Raw genomic sequence first — 19,283 nt, forward strand, 5'->3', positions numbered from 1 at the left:
TTTCATGTTTGGGTCCTCGCACAGCTAAATACAACTGAATTATTTTTCCACTAACTTTTTGAAAAACAAATATTTGATCTGATTTATGGAACAAGTATGAATCAGAACTAAATTTAAGCAGAAAGATAGGCCTTTCTAACTTGTAATAAGGCATATGTAATAATAATACCTACATTTCATACAGAGAGATAGATACACTGGTAAAAACTCTATGTGTGTGTGTATATATATATATATATATATATATATATACACACACACACACACACACAGAGTTTTTACTAGTATATAATATATATATTTTATCATCACACTTAACATATAAAACATTTTAACATATAACTGTACAAATATTAATCAATCTTAATACTCCTAAGAGGTAGATGGGTAAGATTATTATCCCCATTTTTCAGTATTTCTTTTATACATATATCTCGAGTACTAAATAACCAAGAAAAACTGGTTTGCAAAACAGTCTTTTATTGTATCCGTGCCACACATACTAGTGAAAAATAACACTCCTATAAAAAAAGAAAAGAAAAAAGAATGCTACCTTTTCCACAACGTTTTTGTTTTAAATAAAGCTTCAAGTACTCTTACATACGTACAAAAAAAAAAAAATTCTGATCTATCTGCCTCCAACAGGCCACCACAACACACAGTAGATAAAACACAGTGGTTACAAATGTCTTTTGTTATTTCTGTGGCAAGGCAAATGGAGGGAAATGTTTCTATGAAAAAATACTGTGTGCGTAAGAAATTGTCACAATTTTATTTCACATGGATACAAATGATTATACTTAAATCTGAGGCCCTGGTGGCTTGAAATTATATAACAAAATAGAAAAATGGAAAACTAATATCCCCTACACCCTGTTTTAAAGGCAGGCACTACCAAGATTAAGGAGACCACAGTGTTGGTAGAGGATAATTACTGTACAAGCCATATAGCTATAATTACCTTCAGACTAAAATAAAATGCTACAGTCCTTCTAAGGCATAAACAATAATGTCTGCAAATAATATGTACACATCATACATATTTAAAACAAGACATAATATAAACAATAATGAACAGTATATACATATGTCTCAAATTTTCTTCACTGTCTTCAAATACAATTTTACTACACAAGTGATGCAGCAACATATATATATAAATGTACTTGTAACTCTACAGTAAAGTTTTAACTTTTAGTGCTTTTATAGCACATCAGTGTAAACAGTTTTACTTGGCTTTGTTTTATATTTTAAAACATTCCTTGTTGTATTTTCAAGATTTAAAGCAATTTTTCTAATTCTTCCTTTTCACAGAAAACGAAGATTCTGGATGCTGTTTAATCATAAATAATTCATAAAATTAAATACATTCACTAAAAAATAACCTACAAAGTAAAAAAATGAAAAATAGATATTTATTGAAAGGGAAAAGAGAACCATTTCCCCAAGTAGAGCTCTGGTGGTTGAATATTCAGTGCGTTTTGATATATTTTAAATTGCTATTGCACTATAACACCCCTTTCTTTGAAATTCTTTGGGTGTGCTTCCCTGTTCTACCTAAATTAGTTTGATAAAACACACAAACCAATAACCAAGGGCCATGGTTGCTGTAGGAGTGAAGCCTTTAGAATTAGTATCACTCTTCTGCGATACTTCTCTTTAAGGAAAAAAAAACAGTCATTAGTTATGTGTGTGCCTTGCACTTTTTATGTAAATACAGTTCACATTGCTGGTCTCATTTGTCCTTGTTTAAGGGAAAAAAAAACTGAGTTCTGATAAATTCAGCTCACTTTGAAAATCTCTGTCCATTTCTTTTCAAAATATTTCCTCATGTTGTGGCCAGCCCTGCCTATGTCAGAATCATCTTCATTAAAGGTTTCACAGTTGTCAAAAACAAGCCTGATGTCTAGAGAAAATGCTTCAGGATTAGGGTACCTGAAAGAACAGAGAGGGTAAGGTTTTTTTTTGGAACACTGAGAATCCTGGGGAAAAAAAACAACAACCTACATACATCAGAAGGGAATGTAAAAATACAAATAATGTACAGGTGACCATGAAATATTCAGTATATACTGTACATCTCAGTTATAATTGACATTTCTAGTTTTAATATTAACTAATTCCAGGAAAACGTCTTTAGAGCAAAGATGATAATTTCTATTTTTGTTTTTGATGTTTGCAGAAAGTAGTCTAGAAGGGAGAATCCCACATCTATAATAGAACCAACACCAATTTTCAACCAACGCTCTTCCCTCAATAGTTTTCTGGTTAAAATAATAAGGAATTATTCCCATTTTACTTCTCCCTTATTTGGCTGCATCACTGACTGTTTTAAATGGACTAAAGAGTTCCGTTTACTTTTCTTGTGATAGCAATCTGTACAGCATACAGACCCATATGGGTATGTCTACATATCAAAGAAAAACCTGCAGCTAGCCTATGCCAGCCAATTGGGGCTCCTGGGCCTCGAGCTGCAGGATGGAAGGGTACCAGAGTCTACACAGCAATGAAACAGCCCCACACAGCCCAAACCCCGCGAGCCTGAGTTGGCTGACAGGGGCCAGCCATGGGTTTTTCTCTGCTGTGTAGACATACCTCATGTAATGTAAGAGATTGTCCCATTGAGTAACTGGAGGGTTACAACAGCGTTGCTTTATATTTCTGTGAGTGTGAGAATGAGAAGGGGTGAGGGAGAGAGAGAAAACAATGTCCCAACTATACATCTGGATGCCTTCAGTAAAATGGATTGGATGGTAATAAACTAAAATGTAAATGCAATATTATAAATTATCATATGCAAGTCTTGTCTTACACTTACTGATCTCACAGTGTGCCAAATCCTGAGCTAGACTAAGCAACAGAAAGAAGTTACTCACTTTGTGCAGTAACGATGGTTCTTCAAGATGTGTCTTTCTATAGGTAGCTCCACTGTAGACGTGTCTGCGTCCCTTCACTGCTGATCGGAGAACTTCAGTTACAGTGTCCGTTAGGCCTGCACATGCACTGTCTCTCCTTGTGATGTGCCACTAAGCTAGTCAGCGTGCGGGAGCTAACCCCCCTCAGTTCCTTCTCTACCGCAGAGACATTGACAAGAATTCCGAAGTAGAGGGGAGGATGGCAGGTTGTGGAGCACCCATAGGGACACAAATCTCAAAGAACCATCATTACTGCACAAGGTGAGTAACAACTTCTTCAAGTAGTGTCCCTATGGGTGCTCCACTGTAGGCAACTCCTGAGCAGTATCTCTTCTGGAGGGCTGGGACTTTGGAGTCAAGTCAATTATAGATGACAGCATTGTGGAGTTGAAGATGGCATCAAAGGCGGAGTCCCCAGTGATTGCATAATGTTCTGCGAAGATGTGGACTGACACCCATGTCGCCACTCTACAGATCTCTGAGATGGGGACATTCTTGAAAAAGACAACGGATAAGGAGCTCGACCTTGTGGAGAATATATGAATAGTATCTGAAGGGGTCATACTGCAAACTTGGTAATGGTGTCTGATACAGTTTGAGCTCACCTGGAACTCTTTGGGCTGATATTGCTGAGCCCTTGGCTTGTTCCACGATGGACAGGAAAAGCCAAGGGGACTTCCTGAAAACCTTCGTACTGTCCAGATAGAAGGCTAGGGCTCTCCTGATATCTAGTGTATGTAATACAACCTCCCTGTTGTCTCGGTGACACTTGGGGTAGAAGGTTGGAAGATGAATTACACCTCTACCCTGATATAATGCGGTCCTTGGGAGCCAAAAAATCTTATCACGTTATAGGTGAAACCGTGTTATATCGAACTTGCTTTGATCCACCGGAGTGCGCAGCTTCCCCCATGGAGCACTGCTTTACCGCGTTATATCCAAATTCGAGTTCTATCGGGTCACATTATAGCGGGGTAGAGGTGTAATTGGTTCATGTCAAATAGGGAGGTTACTTTGGGAATGAATTTCAGATGTGCCCTGAGAGTAAGCTCGTCTCAAAAGAATACTGTGTATAGGGGATGTGCCATCAGAGCCACTATTTCTCCTATTCTCCTAGCAGAGGTGATTGCTACCAGGAAGGCCATTTTCATTGAGAGGTACATTAGCAAACAGGTGGCTATGGGTTTGAAGCGAGGCCTAGTTAGTCCTTTCAGTACCAGGTTTAGGTTCCATGTGGAAGTAGGAAGTTGAGGTGGTGGGAAGAGGTTTATTATACCCTAGAGGAACCTTTTAGTAGTCGGGTGTGACAGCACCAAGTATCCCTCTACTGGTTGATGGAAGGCTGTTATAACCACTAGGTGGACTCAGAGACCTCAGAGATAGCCCCAATTTTTTTTAGTGCATAATCTAAGGTACATGGAAGAGTCAAGGATGTCGGGGAGATTTGTTGGGAAGCGCACCAAATCCAAAACCTGGACCATTTTTGCAGGTAGGTATGTTGTGTCGAGGACTTTCTACTGTGTAATAATACCTCTTGCACCTCTTTTGAACAGGAGCTTTCTAGGTGTTTGAACTAAGAAGGAGCCATGCCTTGAAGTGGAGAACCCCAAAGTTGGGATGCAGATTACATCCTCTGTCCTGAGAGAGAAGGTTCGGAGTGACTGGGAGAGAGATCAGCAGGCACATTGCGAGCTATGACAGGTAAGGGTACCAGGTCTGTCTCAGCCAAGTAGGAGCGATCAGAATGACATGTGTGCTGTCTCTTTTTATTTTCAGCAGGACCTTCAATAGTAGGGGAAAAGGAGGAAAGGTGTAAAGGATGTCTAGGGGAAGAGGAGAGCATCGCCCAAGGTGTGTTTTCCTATTCCCACTCTGGAGCAGTAGCGTGGACATTATTCAGGTAAGTGGTGAACAAGTCTGTGGTCAGCGTCACCCACCACCTGAATAGATTGTGAAGTACGACTAGGTCTAGCTCCCACTCATGGTCATGTGGGAATTTGTGACAGGCTGTCCACTATGGAATTCTGTGTGCCCGGAAGGTAGGCTGCTGACAGTGTGACATCATGAGAGATAAACCAGTTCCATAGTCTCATTGCTTTTATACAAAGGGAGGGTGACTTGGTTCCCCCTTGTCGATTTATGTAGTATATGCAGCTATGTTCTCCGTTAGAATTCTTGTGTGTGATCCTTTGATCAACAGCAGGAAGTGTGTGCCGGCATTCCCAACCTCTCTGACCTCGAGGAGATTGATGTGAAGGGAGATCTCCGTGGGTGACCATTTGCCTTATGTGGTGAGGTCATTTAGATGTGCACCCCATCCTATGAGCAATACATCAGTGGTGGGAAGAACTGAAGGGTGAGGTTGCGAGAAGGGAATCCCTCTGCAAAGGTTGGCTGGGCCTTTCCACCAGTTTAAGGAGTTTCTGATCGTGGAGGGTAGTGACGGGTTTCTCTAACCTGTCCCTGTGGTCTGTAAACTGAGCTGAACCCCATCTGAAGCCATCGCATGTGAAGCCTGGCATATGGTATCACCGGTGTGCTCGCTGCCATATGCCCCAAGAGTTGGAGGCAGTGTCTGGTTGATCTTTGTGGGCTTCTTTGTACGGCCTCTATGAGTGTGACCAAGGAGAGAAATCTGTGTTGAGGTAGCAGAGCTCTGGCCTGTAGCGAGTCAAGGTCTGTGCCTATGAATTCCAGGCACAGTACTGGAATAAGGGTTGACTTCTGGGCGTTGATCTGTAGAACCAATTCTGTAAACAGGCATACTGTAGTTTTGGTGAGAATCTCTAGGAGAGATGGGGCTCTGAGGAGACAAATGTCCAGATACGGGTAAATCATGATCCCTTGGGAGCATAAGTGCATGACTACTACTGAGAGAACCTTGGAAAATACTCTCAGGGCTGATGATAGTACAAAGGGGAGCACTGTGTACTGGTAGTGGTTTTGTCCTAGAGTGAATTTGAGAAATCGTCTGTGAGATATGAAAGTAGGCGTCCAGAAGATCGACGGCCGAAAACCAGTCTCCCTGTTCTGACACTGGAATGACTGTTGCTAGAGCAACCATCTTGAATTTTTGAGCTTTGACAAACTTGTTGAGAGCTCTGAGGTCTACTATGGGTTTCCGGCCTCCCCTCCTCTTGGGTATTAGGAGATACCGAGAGTAGAACCCTTTGCCTTGAAGATGTTGAGGTACCTGTTCTATGGCTCGTAACTGGAGGAGACAATCTATCTCTTGTAGTAGTAAACTCTCGTGAGAAGGGTCCCCGAATATGGATGGGGAAGGGTGTTGTGGAGGGGGTAGGGAGGTAAAATGGATGGAGTACCCAGTGGGAACGATCTCTAAGACCCATTGGTCCAATATTATGTGTTCCCAGGCACTACGAAATGATGCTAATTGGTGGCCCAATGGGTGTAAAAGCATTGGTCATAGTAGTTGGGGGGGGCGTGGTCTATCGACGCTGCAACTGGCCTGTCAAAATTGGTGTTTGGATGTAGACAGCTGGGACAAGGAAGATTGTGACCCAAATGGTTTATGCCTAGAAAATTAACTTTCCTTTCTCTGAAGTTCGTACGGGCTTTGAGCTGGATATTGGAATGTGCATAGTCTATACAAGGACTGGGGACTAAATCTCCGTTTTTGTCCTGGTGTGTAGATGCCCAGCAAACAGAGAGTGGTCCTAGAGTCCTTCAAGGTATGAAGGGAAGCCATCAGTATTTTCTTTGAAGAGCTTTGTGCCTTCAAAAGGAAGATCTTCAACAGTTGACTGTACCTCCTTTGAGAAGCCCGACAGATGGAGCCATGACGCTCATCGCATCACCACCACTGTGGAGATGGACATAGCCACTGTGTCGGCTGCATCAAGGGACGATTGCAGTGTCGTCTTTGCCACTAACTGGCCCTCCTGGATAATGGCCTGAAATTGGTCACAATGTGACTCTGGCAGCTGTTCAATAAAATCATTCAGTTTTGAATAATTTATATAATCATATTTCACCATGAGGGCTTGGTAGTTGGCTATACAGAATCAAAGCGTGGCCAAGGATTATGCTTTTCTTCCAAAAAGGTCCAGGTGCTTCCAGTCCCTATCGTAGGGAGTGGACCTCATCTGGCATTGGCAGCCACAGGCATTGACTGCCACGGGATTTGACAGGGTCCACCACAATGAAGTTGGGTGGAGGGTGGGAGAAGAGGAATTCAGATTCCTTAGCTGAGACATATTTTTTGTTTGCCTGCTTGCAGGTAGGTGCTACCAATGCTGGGGTTTGCCAGATGGTCCTTGCCAGGTCCAAGATGGCCTCGTTAATAGGAAGGGTGATCTTTGAAGAAGAGGATGAATAGAGAATGTCAAGGAGATCATGGTGGGTGTCCTTGACTTCTTCCAGTGGTATTTGGAGAGTGTCTGCAACGGTCTTTGCCAAACCCTGGAAGAGACAAAAGTCGTCAGCCAGAGATGGTGGGGAAGGCATGACAGATTCACCCAGGGAGGAAGAGGATATGGTCTGTGGAGACATTTCTTCCTCGGCACCGCCTCCATGATGTCTTTTGGAGGTGCCGAAGCTGCGGATGTTGCGGCCAAGGGGATGTGCCTCAAGGATTCTTGGGTGAGGCTTGAGAGGCATGCTGGTGATATGCCGCCCAAGGGTCCTATTATGGCCACTGGGGTGGTGGTGGCATAGAAACCAGTGGTGGTCCGATGGATGGCCATTCCAAGATGGCGGAGGTGGAGCCATCTGAGGGTACACTCTGGAGCCCTGCTGATGTTGGGCACCATACAGAGCCTGAGAGGAGTACTGTGACGACGCCTCCTCTGGCTCACTGTCTTACCCTTCACTAAAGAGCGGGAGAGCATGGCATGGCAGCGGAGATGATTCCCATGCTAGGCGGATCTCCACACTGAGCCTCCCGATACTGAGAAGTAGGGACTCTGGTACGTCCAATACGTGGAGGTCTCTGGAGTGGTGGAATTCCACCGGTACCAATGGCGGTACTGGGAGAGATGGGGATCTTGTCCGTACTGGTCACTCCAGTGCCAGATGATGGTACTGATACAGACTCATGTATCAGGAGTGCCTTTTTAGCGCAGTGCTTAGTCCTGTCCCTCAGTGCTGATGACTGTACCCATCAGGTCCATGGGCATGTCAATGGTACTAGCTGCTGTTGTTTCTGTGAGCCGTGGGTACCAGACTGGGAAGGTCTCAGTGCTGACCGAACCAAAGATACCGAGTGTGATGAGGACTGGTTACAGCTATCTCGGGGCTCACTATGGCGGCTTCCTGCCTTCTTCTTTAATGACGTGTGGGAAGCGTCACCAGCTTGCTTCTTCGACCCACAGCCTTTAGATGTAGAGGGCTGTGGGGAAGACTCACGTCTGCCAGGTGACTTGTGGTGCAGATCCTGAGAGGATCTGAGAGCTGCCTCCATGAAGATAATCTTCTGTCAGAGCTCTCTATCCTTATGTGAAAATGGCCTGAGCTGCTGGCAGAGACCACATGTCTGGTGGATGTAGCCTTCCCCAAGGCAGCGAATGCACTGGGAATGTTTGTCTGCAATAGGGATTGCCTTCTTGCAAGTAAGGCACTTCTTGAAGCCCGGTGAACCAGGCATACCCCATAAGGGAAAGGTCCGCAAGAAGGAAGAAAAGCACGTGGGAAGGAGGGGTGTTAAAGTATTTTTAATTTTAATTTTTTATTTTACTTTAAGAGAAAAATGGGGTCTAGAAAAAACTACAACTACACTAAGAGACAGACTAACTATATAAATGGAAATAGAAAGTAATGTTCCTAATGAACTGCAAATAGCTCTGTCTCTAACCAGGGGCAGTTGAGAAGGAACTGAGGGGGTTAGCCTGTGCATACTGATTAGCCTTGTTGCGCAGCACAAGGAGAGACAGTGCATGTGCAGGCGTAGCGGACGCTGCTATCAGCAGCTCAGGGATGCAAACACAGTGGGGCACCCAATGTGGGGCACCCATAGTGACACTACTTGAACAAGAATGTTGCTTTTCCATTGTACTGGTAACCCCAAGCAATAAGGAAAGTGCCCAAGCGTCTCTGCACCTCTGTATTTGTATATCCTGTGGATCTGACCTCACTAGCAGGGGACAATCCTGCACCAGAAAAGTCAGTGACAAAGCTCCAATTAACTTTCAGTGGTACAGGCCCAGACCTCCATAAATCACTAGCCCCCTTCCAGATCAAGTAGCTACTAATGGGCCACTTGCAGATATTCTAGCTTGTAACATGGATGCTGAAGATTTTGTTCCTCAGCCTTATGCCACTGGAGCACATTTTTCCTATGAGCTAGACTGTACTTCCACTTTATGATTTGGCCCACTATTTGAAATTTAGTCCTAGATCCTTATCACATGGAGGGTACTGATGCATTGTGACAGTGAGTGATCCTGTAAACAAAGGAGAATTCTACCATTCAAAAGGGGATTTTTGGGGGGGAGGGGGGGATATCAATGAGTTCAATCCTTGAGGGGGCCAGTTAGGGATCTGGGGCAAAAAAAAATAAATTGGGAATTGTGCCTGCTTTGAGCAGGGGGTTGGACTAGATGATCTCCTGAGGTCCCTTCCAACTCTGATATTCTATGATTCTATGAATGTACTACATTGAAAAAAGTATATTCTGCTATTTTCTCAGTCCATAATCTGATTTAAGCCTTCTTGATATTATGTACATTTGATTGCATAAGTTATTGATGTTTGAAAAGGTGATGCATACATTGCATTAACCTTTTTTAATAAGCACATTTGTATATACTTCTTAGTGGCTCATAGTATGGAATAGCACAATAACAACTGACACTCAGATACCACAGCAATGGGCAAATATAAAATAACTAGATAGAGAGAAAACTGATTTCAGAGTCAATAAGGCTTACTGAATTATTTGGATATATTTGTAAAAATCCCGTGACCTACTTTTATATGACTTTTAAAAGACTTATTTAATGCTGTACTTCACTTTTGGTACTGGTTTGGATATATGAGATGCGGAAATCAACTCTTCTGAGTTGTCTAACCATCACCTCATTACTTCAAAGCACTGTTTTCAATATTAAACCAGTTTTTTTAAAAAGAGAAAGGAATCAGGCAAATATGAAACTAAATCCATAACATAACTTGTGCCGAGGTATGGAAAAATCTTGCACAAATACAATGTATAATCCTCAATCCATGGGCCAAGTATGTAATCCTCATTCAAGTAAATCTTCCACTGGTTTTAACAGGAGTTTTCTCTAAGTAAGGAATCCAGAGCCAGGCACCATCTGTGCTTCAAGTCTTAAGTGTGAGAATGAGTTAAGAATGAAGATTCCCTTACTTCTGTGGGTTTAAGTTGAATATTTATGGATTGCCTAAACAGAATTTGCACCAGTTTCACTTAAATAGCTTTAAAAAACAATTTAAACTAGTGCTCACCCCGTGTGGCCACTCATACTGGTTAAAACCTGGATTGTATCCATTTATCAGCTTGCACATGGAAATTACAGTTGCAAGTTAAACCAATATAAACCAGGGTTTAAACCAACATTATAATCTCAACACAGAAAAGCTGCAATAGTTTAACTATTGGCATGTCTAAACTACAGCTGATACAGCTGCAGCGCCATAGCTGTGCGACTGTAGCACAATGGTGTAGATGCTTCCTACATTGATGGAAGGGGTTTTTTTCCATCGATGTAGCGAATCCACCTCTTGGAGAGGTGGTAGCGAGGCTGATGATAGAAGAATTCTTCTATCAACTTAGCAGCATCTACACTGTGTGTTAGGTTGACTTAACTATAGCATTTTGGACGTGAACATTTTCACATCCTGAGCAACGTAGCTAAGTTGATCTAATTTTTAAGTGAAGACCAGGCCTAAAGCAGTTTAAATATAACACCTTTAGCTAAACTGGTACACTTAGTGTGTAGACCAGGCCTTAAGGGCTGTCACTTGCCACTGCCTTGTACTCTGATATTTAAAATGGGCACAAGATGTTACCTACTCAGAATTCCACACTCATGTTGTTGGGTGCATTTTACAATTACTTTGCACTAGTGTAAATGACTACATAAGGTGCAAGGCAGTGGAAAAACAGGTACATAATATTACTTTAGCATTTTGTGGATGAAAATTAGTTTGTCAACACATAAATTATATTCTTAAGGGCCTGATTCTGTAAATCAGTGTGCTTTCCTGTCATCTGTGGTCATCTGTGATCACCTATGCATAATAGTATTTTCTTAATATTTTATTTAACTTCACAAATACCTACAGTATAGTAAAAGCAAAACATTTTACTTCTGAATTTGTGTTGGTTGCAGTGAGGACTCCATGACATCCGTGGGAATTTCAGGCTATATTTCCATCATAATCTATTGGGTGGCAAGTGTAGTAGCATTAACAGGCAGAATCCAATTTTCTGTTTCTTTGGTATTCTTTGCATTGCCTATTCTGGCCCAGTGACTCTACAGCATGCCAGACCTATAGTACTACTATAAAGTATTACCTATAGTAGTCATTGATTATTCAGAGGAATGGTTGAAAAGAAAGGCTTATAGTTGTACATTTTAATAAGAGAGTGTGTGTGTGTGTTTAAATCTGTCATAGGATCAAATTCAGCTAAATGTGGGAGAGTGCCTTGCACTGCCCTAGCAAACCCTCCACAGCCTGTTCTGAATGGAGCTAATGGACTCTGAAGTGAGTCCATCTCTTCCTCCTTGGCTGAAAGTTGCTTCAGTGTTGGTTCTTAAGATTGCAGCAGTGCAAAGTGGAGAGAAATGACAGCTGAGATCTTTCCATGTGAATTGAAAAAGGGTCAGCGGAAGGGGTAAATAATTGTTCCCGTTATTTATTTTAAATTTCTCTAACAAAAGGACTATGAAACAATTAACCACTATTTGTTGTAATGTTTCATGCTTTCCTCTAGTACGTAGCTTTGGAATTAATTATAACCAATGTACAGTAATACTTAAAAAGATGTCTACTTAAAAATCACATTCCTGTCTTGAAATTAAAAAACAAAAGCAAAAACAAACACACAAGTAACTCAAAAGACTACTACAACTGAAATAAATAAATCATTGATTTTTCAGGGTTATTTTGTGCATTCAGAGCACTTTGTGAACAGTCAGTTTTACTGTTTTCTCTGTGAAGTTTGTTTCTCAGCTTCCCATGATGTTTGAAAGGGTATTTCACATAGGAACAGGGAAGAGAGAAATATTTATACAACATGAAATTGTGAAGAACCATAAAAATTAGCAGGAGAACTCCAGGGCACAAACAGCATCTGAAATTACTTTTAATTCCTTGTTTTTAAAATTACTAGATTTCAAGTTGATTGTGTCATTTTAATTTTTTTGCTGAACATTCACAAATGTAATGTACAATATGTTTACTTACTGTCCACTGCTTAGCTTCTCTCTGATGGTGGAAAAGTCCATAGGTTTTTTAATAACCTTCTTATAACCAGGAACAAGTTTCAAGTTTACAGGAAGTAGAAAAGGCCATGCATCTTCATGAGTTTCCAGTTCAGACAGGATCATGCTGAATAAAACAAGGTTTTAAATCAATACCTTCAGCTGTTGGCTCATTTGCACAGGATGTTCACTGTCATGTACATTCACAACATGTTGTCACTCTAACTTTACTAGGGAGAGCATAATATTGTCATGTATAGTGCATAACGCACTCAATAAGTAACATTTCTCATTAATGCTCAGTTTATCATTTATATCTCTTTGAAGCAGTGGTTCTCAAACTATTGTATTGGTGACCCCTTTCACATAGCAAGCCTCTGAGTGTGACCCCCCCTTATAAATTAAAAATACTTGTTTATATATTTAACACCATTATAAATGCTGGAGGCAAAGCGGGGTTTGGGGTGGAGGCTGACAGTTTGCGACGCCCCATATAATAACCTCACAACCCGCTGAGGGGTCCCGATCCCCAGTTTGAGAACCCCTGCGTTAAAGCTAGTTCTCCAGGAAGAAATTCAAATTATTTTTTCAAACAGAATACAATGTATCCATGTAAATTTTCCACAGGGTGATCTTTAACATAGCTCATTTACGTCTATGCAAACCGAACAAGTGCTATTAACTTTCTAAAACAGTCTAAAGGCTTAATTATGCTACTTGCCAGTGAGAGCCAACCAGCAAGGGGAAAAGGTGCACCACAGGAATGGTGGGGCCGTTTGTGGGGCAGAATGCTTCTTTGGCATGTGCTGGGCATCTGGATTTCCTACACCTTTAGAAAGTTGTAGTCAACACTTCTCTCCTCAGTGTCCCCCTGCCAGCTCTTTTTAGCACACAGGAGAAAAGGGGGTAGGATTTCATAGCTACACCCCACCTTGCTACACTCTCATGAGGATACAAGTGTTGCAACAGGTAACTTTAGCTGGGTACTCCCACCACACACACTTGCAGTCCCAACTGGCTGTAATCTAATTATTGCTGCCTCCTGTGTGAGGCACCATAGGGAATAGGTCTCTGTGCTCTCTCTACTACAAGCACACTAGCAGAGCAGCAGGTACTATTTGGCTTCAAACAAATGTCTCACAAAAGACAGGCAGACAGTACCTGCATATAGCCAGGTCCTTGGATTCATCTCTTTTAGGTTTCTTTGTAGGAGTGAAGCTTTCTTGTTTTAATTGGTTAGAAATATTTTCATCTATTTTTCTTTTTTTGGGGTCTGTTTTTCCTCTTTTTAAAGAGCTGCTTGTAGTTGCAGAGTCTTCATCCTCCGTATCTCCTGTTAAAGACAATTTCCTGCCTCTCTTTTGTTCATTACTTTTCTTCCCTTTGATTTGAAGTTTTTTTATTTTTAGGGTTTGACCACTTGCCTACAATAGAGAGAATCCAAGTATGTAACAAAACATAACCAGATTACACAGAAGTTTGTATTATTTGTCAACAGAAAACCCATGAAGGTCTGACACACTAAACAGTATCAAAATACAATCGCTGCATTTAGTATGACAAACAGAGAACAGGTAGATCACTTAATTCTTTTTGATCTCTAAAGGTCGTAGACTGTATAATTCATAGGCCAATATTTTCAGAAGTGACTAGGAATTCTAGGTCCTCAATTTAGAACACTATAAAGGCATCTGATTTCCAGAAGATATTGAACAACCATGCTCTAAAAACCAGGCCACTTTATGGCATCTTAAAGTTGAGCACATAAAAGTTGAGGCAAAAAAATATCACTAGTCTCTTTGGAAAAATCTTGGCTACAGTCTTAATTCAAAAGTCCACTGGAATTCTTTAAAGCTCTAAGAAAAAAGAAAAGGGGTACTTGTGGCACCTTAGAGACGAACACATTTATTTGAGCATAAGCTTTCGTGAGCTACAGCTCACTTCATCAGATGCATTCAGTGGAAAATACAGTGGGGAGATTTATATACACAGAAAACATGAAACAATGGGTGTTACCATACACACTGTAACGAGAGTGGTCAGGTAAGGTGACCTATTACCAGCGGGGGGGAGGAAGCGGGGGGGAAGAGATGGACCTTTTGTAGCAATAATCAAGATGGGCCATTTCCAGCAGTTGACAAGAATGTCTGAGGAACAGCGGCGGTTGGGGGGGAATAAACGTGGGGAAATAGTTTTACTTTGTGTAATGACCCATCCACTCCCAGTCTTTATTCAAGCCTAAGTTAATTATATCCAGTTTGCAAATGAATTCCAATTCAGCAGTCTCTCGTTGAAGTCTGTTTTTGAAGATTGTTTGTTATAATATTGTGACTTTTAGATCTGTAATCGAATGACCAGAGAGATTGAAGATATATATATAATGGGTAAAAAAATACAATTTCAGACTACATGTTCAAAAAGATTAAAAGGCTGGTGAAGTAATGGTCTTCCTCTAAATGGCTTTGGTACAACCACACCTGGAATACTGCATTTGTTTCTGACCAATACTACTGGAAAGACATTGAATATTGTGGAAGATAAAGATTTTTATTTAAAGGTCAGTAGACAAGGAATTGATTGCTTTATGCAGAAAGATTAGAAGAGTTAAATATGTATAGTGTGGCAAAGACAACTAAGGGAGAACACAAAGGAAGTCTACAAATACATGAATGGTATAAACAATATGGAGGAAAGGAAAATACATACATACATACATATATAAGAATAATGGGATGAAACTAAGAAAGTGAACATGGTAGGCTAAAAAGCTGAAAGCTTCCTGACAGCAAGATATATGAGGCATTGGAAAAATGTGCTAAAAGAGGTGACGGCCCTATCACTGCAATTTTAAAACTAGACTGGACAAAACACTAGATTTTGTATTAACAGACACTATAAAAATATCTAAATATAGACAGGAACTGGAAGGGAAAGGACTGAATGATTGAATAGGTCTTTTCCATCTCTACCGTCTAATTCTAACAGATCCTTTCTTGATTAAAGACTCCGAAAGCCCTAGTTTAGTCTTAATACCAGGATGCCGGAGGTCTAGAAAACAGACTAACAATTTAGTAGATTAATTACAGTGAAATTCCACAACTAGACAAAGGGATTCATTCAGAGGACCACATCATCTTCATGCAAAGTGAAAGGGACAATGAGATGAAAATGCCTGCATCTTACTGCCTTTTAAATATCAATCTTACTGCAAGATTGAAAGCTAAACTGACAAGACCATGGGGAGAACCACAATCTTTCAAGGATGATAAACAGGATGTAAAAAAACAGCCCACATCTGAATAGGGGAGGACAGATATGCAAAAGCCTTTTAAAAAGGAACCATAGCAGGTTGAGAAAACAAGAAGTGTCCAGCAAGCCTATGCTGAAAGGGGAATATCAACAGATTTATAGATTGCATTCATGAAGTTTCATTTAGCTGCCTAAGCAATGATAATGAACTCCAAAATTTCCCTTATTTGATAAGACGAGGGTCCAAGGATGTCTGTAAATGAAAAATCTCAACTAAACATTATACAGATATTTCCTGATGAGTCTGTAAACAGGGTTTGGGTATTGAGAGCACCAAAAAACCCCATTACATCTGGATTCTCGCTCTAATCTTAACAGGGATTTCCTAAATCTAGAAGTCAAGTACCTAAAGCTACTGAAGAGACTACACTGAAGTTTTCCTAAACTCATCCAACCAACTATTCTCCAGCCAATGTGTTATAAAATTAAGATAATATCAATGAATAAAAAGAGACACTGTCAAACTAAAAACTATGTATTAAAAATGGTTGTGTTACACACACATATTAGATAATTTAAACAAGAGTTTTAAAAATCAGATTTAGATTTCATAATATTTGCTGTTTATTGACTTTCTATACTTCATTCATCTCTATTTAGTAAATTTTGCTTCTTGTTTCTCAAGCACTAACAAAATGCTATTATATTCTGGGGGCAAATACTAAGAAAATGTTTCAATACACCCAAAACCAATTTCATTGGCACTTTAAAACACAATTTTCTAACATTTGTGTTAGGTTTTGTAAAATGTTATTTTATTTTTTCAGTCCCCTACTTGTGGTCTAGTGTTCACATCTGATTGTATTTTATTTATTACCAGGATACAAGCAATAATGATGCTGGAGGCCTTTTTTGATATCTGGGTTCTCTGTTTAGTTCTCTAAAAAACTATATGTTACACATTTTTTCAGAGCATGATTATGCAGAATTCATTACTTACTGTAAATAGTGTTATCATTTGCCTATCTATGACATGAATGTTAAACACATTGCTTAAGCACTTTGGTCCTGATAAAGCTGGAAGGGCTGACATTGTTGCACCATTTGTATAAGATGCAGAGAATATGAATGAATTATACGAGGAGAAAAAACTTAGAAAAACTAAGAATTCCTTAGCTTTAAAAACAGAATACTGCAAAGGTTTATAAATGACTATGAATTTTCTATACTATTACCACACAGTGGTTTCTATTTTTTCTTGTTTTAAATATAGGGAAGTACTCTAGTATCATACACACATACCTGTATGTGGCAATTTTTGCAAAATGCTGACTTAATGGTGACCCTATTGAAGGGTCCTTCAGATGCCAAGTCAATTGAAGAGTCATGGGAATGGACCAAATGTCCTCGCTGAAGGCCTGAACATGTGAAGTGCTGTTTACCCTCAACTTGCAATTAAATTAATGGGAGCTGAGAGGGCTTAGTGCCTTCTTTGTCACTTACCTCCTCACGGGGTCAGGCCTTCAGTAAAGTTAATGGCAGTTTTGCCTGAGTAAGCCCTATTTGAACTTGGTCAAACGGATATCCCTTAAACACTTATTTTATCTGGAATTAATCTACAGAGGTAGCAAGTCAATGTCAACATTTGCCATCAGTTGCCACACAGAAGTATCCTAGATAAAAGTGTTTCCCTGTACTTACAATACAAAATAAATGTGGTATTACCATTACATATGGTGATGTTACGTTTGTAAATGTATTGCAGGCATGCATCTTTATCTTTATAAAACTTGTTGGCTGAACTTTCATAATAAAGCAGATGTTTTAAAACAAAACACGCAATTAGCTGAAAGTTGCCCAGTTTCGGTTTTTGTTACAGGGAAAAGATTTATGAAGTTTTCAGCAAATCTGTATTGAGCTTTAACCTAGACTGCCTGGATTGATTTACAGTTTAAGGTATTTACAAAAACAACAAGGAGTCCAGTGGCACCTTAAAGACTAACAGATTTATTTGGGCATAAGCTTCATTGCATCTGAAGAAGTGGGTTTTTTTACCCACAAAAGCTTAGGCCCAAATAAATCTGTTAGTCTTTAAGGTGCCACCGGACTCCTTGTTGTTTTTGTGGATACAGACTAACACAGCTACCCCCGATACCTGACAGTTTAAGGTAGACATATGATAAATTTGGTGGGTTTACAGAATTTTAGACCCAAATCCAGCAAATCTGGGAGTCTTTTCTGAGTTGCACCTTTAGTTTCTGGCTTCCTTTATACCCAAATGTTTCAGTAATTTGGGAATGAGGAACGAAACCCATGATAAAAGATACAGGGTGCTTTCTATAGCATAACACTGTCTATGGCAAAGCACCAGTTAAGGGACACTATTAAAAGGAAGTGGTGAATTCTCCATCTCTTCACCTCTTCAATTCAAGACTGCATGCCTTTCTGGAAGATATACTTTAGTCAAACACAAGTTATGTTTTAGTCATACAAGTTTTTGGGATGAATTCTGGGGGAAGAGTGAAATTTAATAGGCTATGATATACAGGAGGTGAAACAAGCTGAGCTAATGGTCCCTTCTGGCCTTATGCTCTATGAAACTATTATAAAATATTAAAATAAACTCAGTTTTAAAAAAATGAGTTAAAAGTATCTTCAGGTACTACAATTGTCCTGGAATTCCCCCCTTTCCCTGTATTGCCAATTTTTGTGGCTTTACATTTCCATTTTCCTTTTTTTAAAAAGATAGGGTTTCTCTCCCTTATTGCTGTGTGAAACACCCATGGAAACTAAAACGCAAACTGACTGAATACAGCGAGAGAAAGAGCCAAACTGATTGTTAACAAAGTGTTATGAAATACAAATACAGAGTAATTATACAGCAACCTTAGGTGTTACTTGTAACAATAGAAGGTAAAAGATTTGTCTGAGAGAAATATAATCTTTGATTAGCACTATATGAGAATGATGGAAGTGACACACTAACATCATAATACTACTACATTTGTTTTCATACTGCATATCTGTATGAAACATTTGTCTGTCAACAGTTATATCAACTTTGTTTGAAAGGTGAATGAAAAAACTTATTTTAAAATAGAGAAAAAGATGCTTAGGATATCAAATTTGTAGCAGCCTATGTTTAAATGCAAAATTACTGATGAGTACAATTAAAAACAAAGTAGCTGAAAGTCATATCCTTTGCCAACACCTTTATTAAGACTCTATTCTTCTCTTGCAACACTTGAAAGCATCCCTAATAGTCACCCAAGCCAGTGTAAGGCATGCAGATTGCTGCTCTACTTTAGATGTTTGTCAAGTTGTCAGCAATTGCTGGAGAAGCACAGAACTCTGAACTCAGGTACTGGAGGGTCAAAAACATTTCAATTCATCTTTAAGATTAATATTACCTTTGCTATGCAGGCAGGACAAAACCAGTCACCCTCTGGTATAGTAGTGATCTTCGGTCTATGGCAGTATGTATGACAGCCTTTGTCACAGCCATCACAAAGAAGCAGAAGTTCCTCATTATCTCCCTTTCGACATATTTGGCAGTACTACAATACATGCAAAATCACTTTAATTCAATAAGCCTCCCTTAAAAAATGTTCCTGAAATGTAGTAATATATGCCATACAATCAGCACTGGACGATATTTTCCACATTATCTTACATACGTACAGTAGCCACAGCTATACATGTGTATACATCT

The 19,283-nt window shown here is 40.0% G+C and overlaps 1 protein-coding gene across 16 annotated transcripts in view; it reads right to left on the reverse strand.

Annotated features, from left to right (window-relative positions):
* Window positions 1–480: 480 nt before the first annotated feature.
* BAZ2B (bromodomain adjacent to zinc finger domain 2B) overlaps window positions 481–19,283 on the reverse strand; it is a 272,852-nt gene continuing 254,049 nt past the window's right edge. For 15 of the 16 annotated variants that reach the window (XM_074967402.1, XM_074967404.1, XM_074967403.1 and 12 more), the window contains 4 exons: window positions 18,982–19,128; window positions 13,484–13,746; window positions 12,306–12,449; window positions 481–1,935 (listed from right to left, as the gene is read on the reverse strand). In XM_074967402.1, coding sequence (XP_074823503.1) covers window positions 1,782–1,935; window positions 12,306–12,449; window positions 13,484–13,746; window positions 18,982–19,128 — 708 coding nt within the window. In that variant the 3' untranslated portion in view covers window positions 481–1,781. Of the gene's footprint in view, window positions 1,936–12,305; window positions 12,450–13,483; window positions 13,747–18,981; window positions 19,129–19,283 lie in introns of those variants that run through there. The other variant, XM_074967413.1, reaches the window with a different exon arrangement.

This window comes from Natator depressus, chromosome 11 (genome assembly GCF_965152275.1).
Source record: "Natator depressus isolate rNatDep1 chromosome 11, rNatDep2.hap1, whole genome shotgun sequence".
In the NCBI taxonomy this organism is placed as follows: domain Eukaryota; kingdom Metazoa; phylum Chordata; order Testudines; family Cheloniidae; genus Natator; species Natator depressus.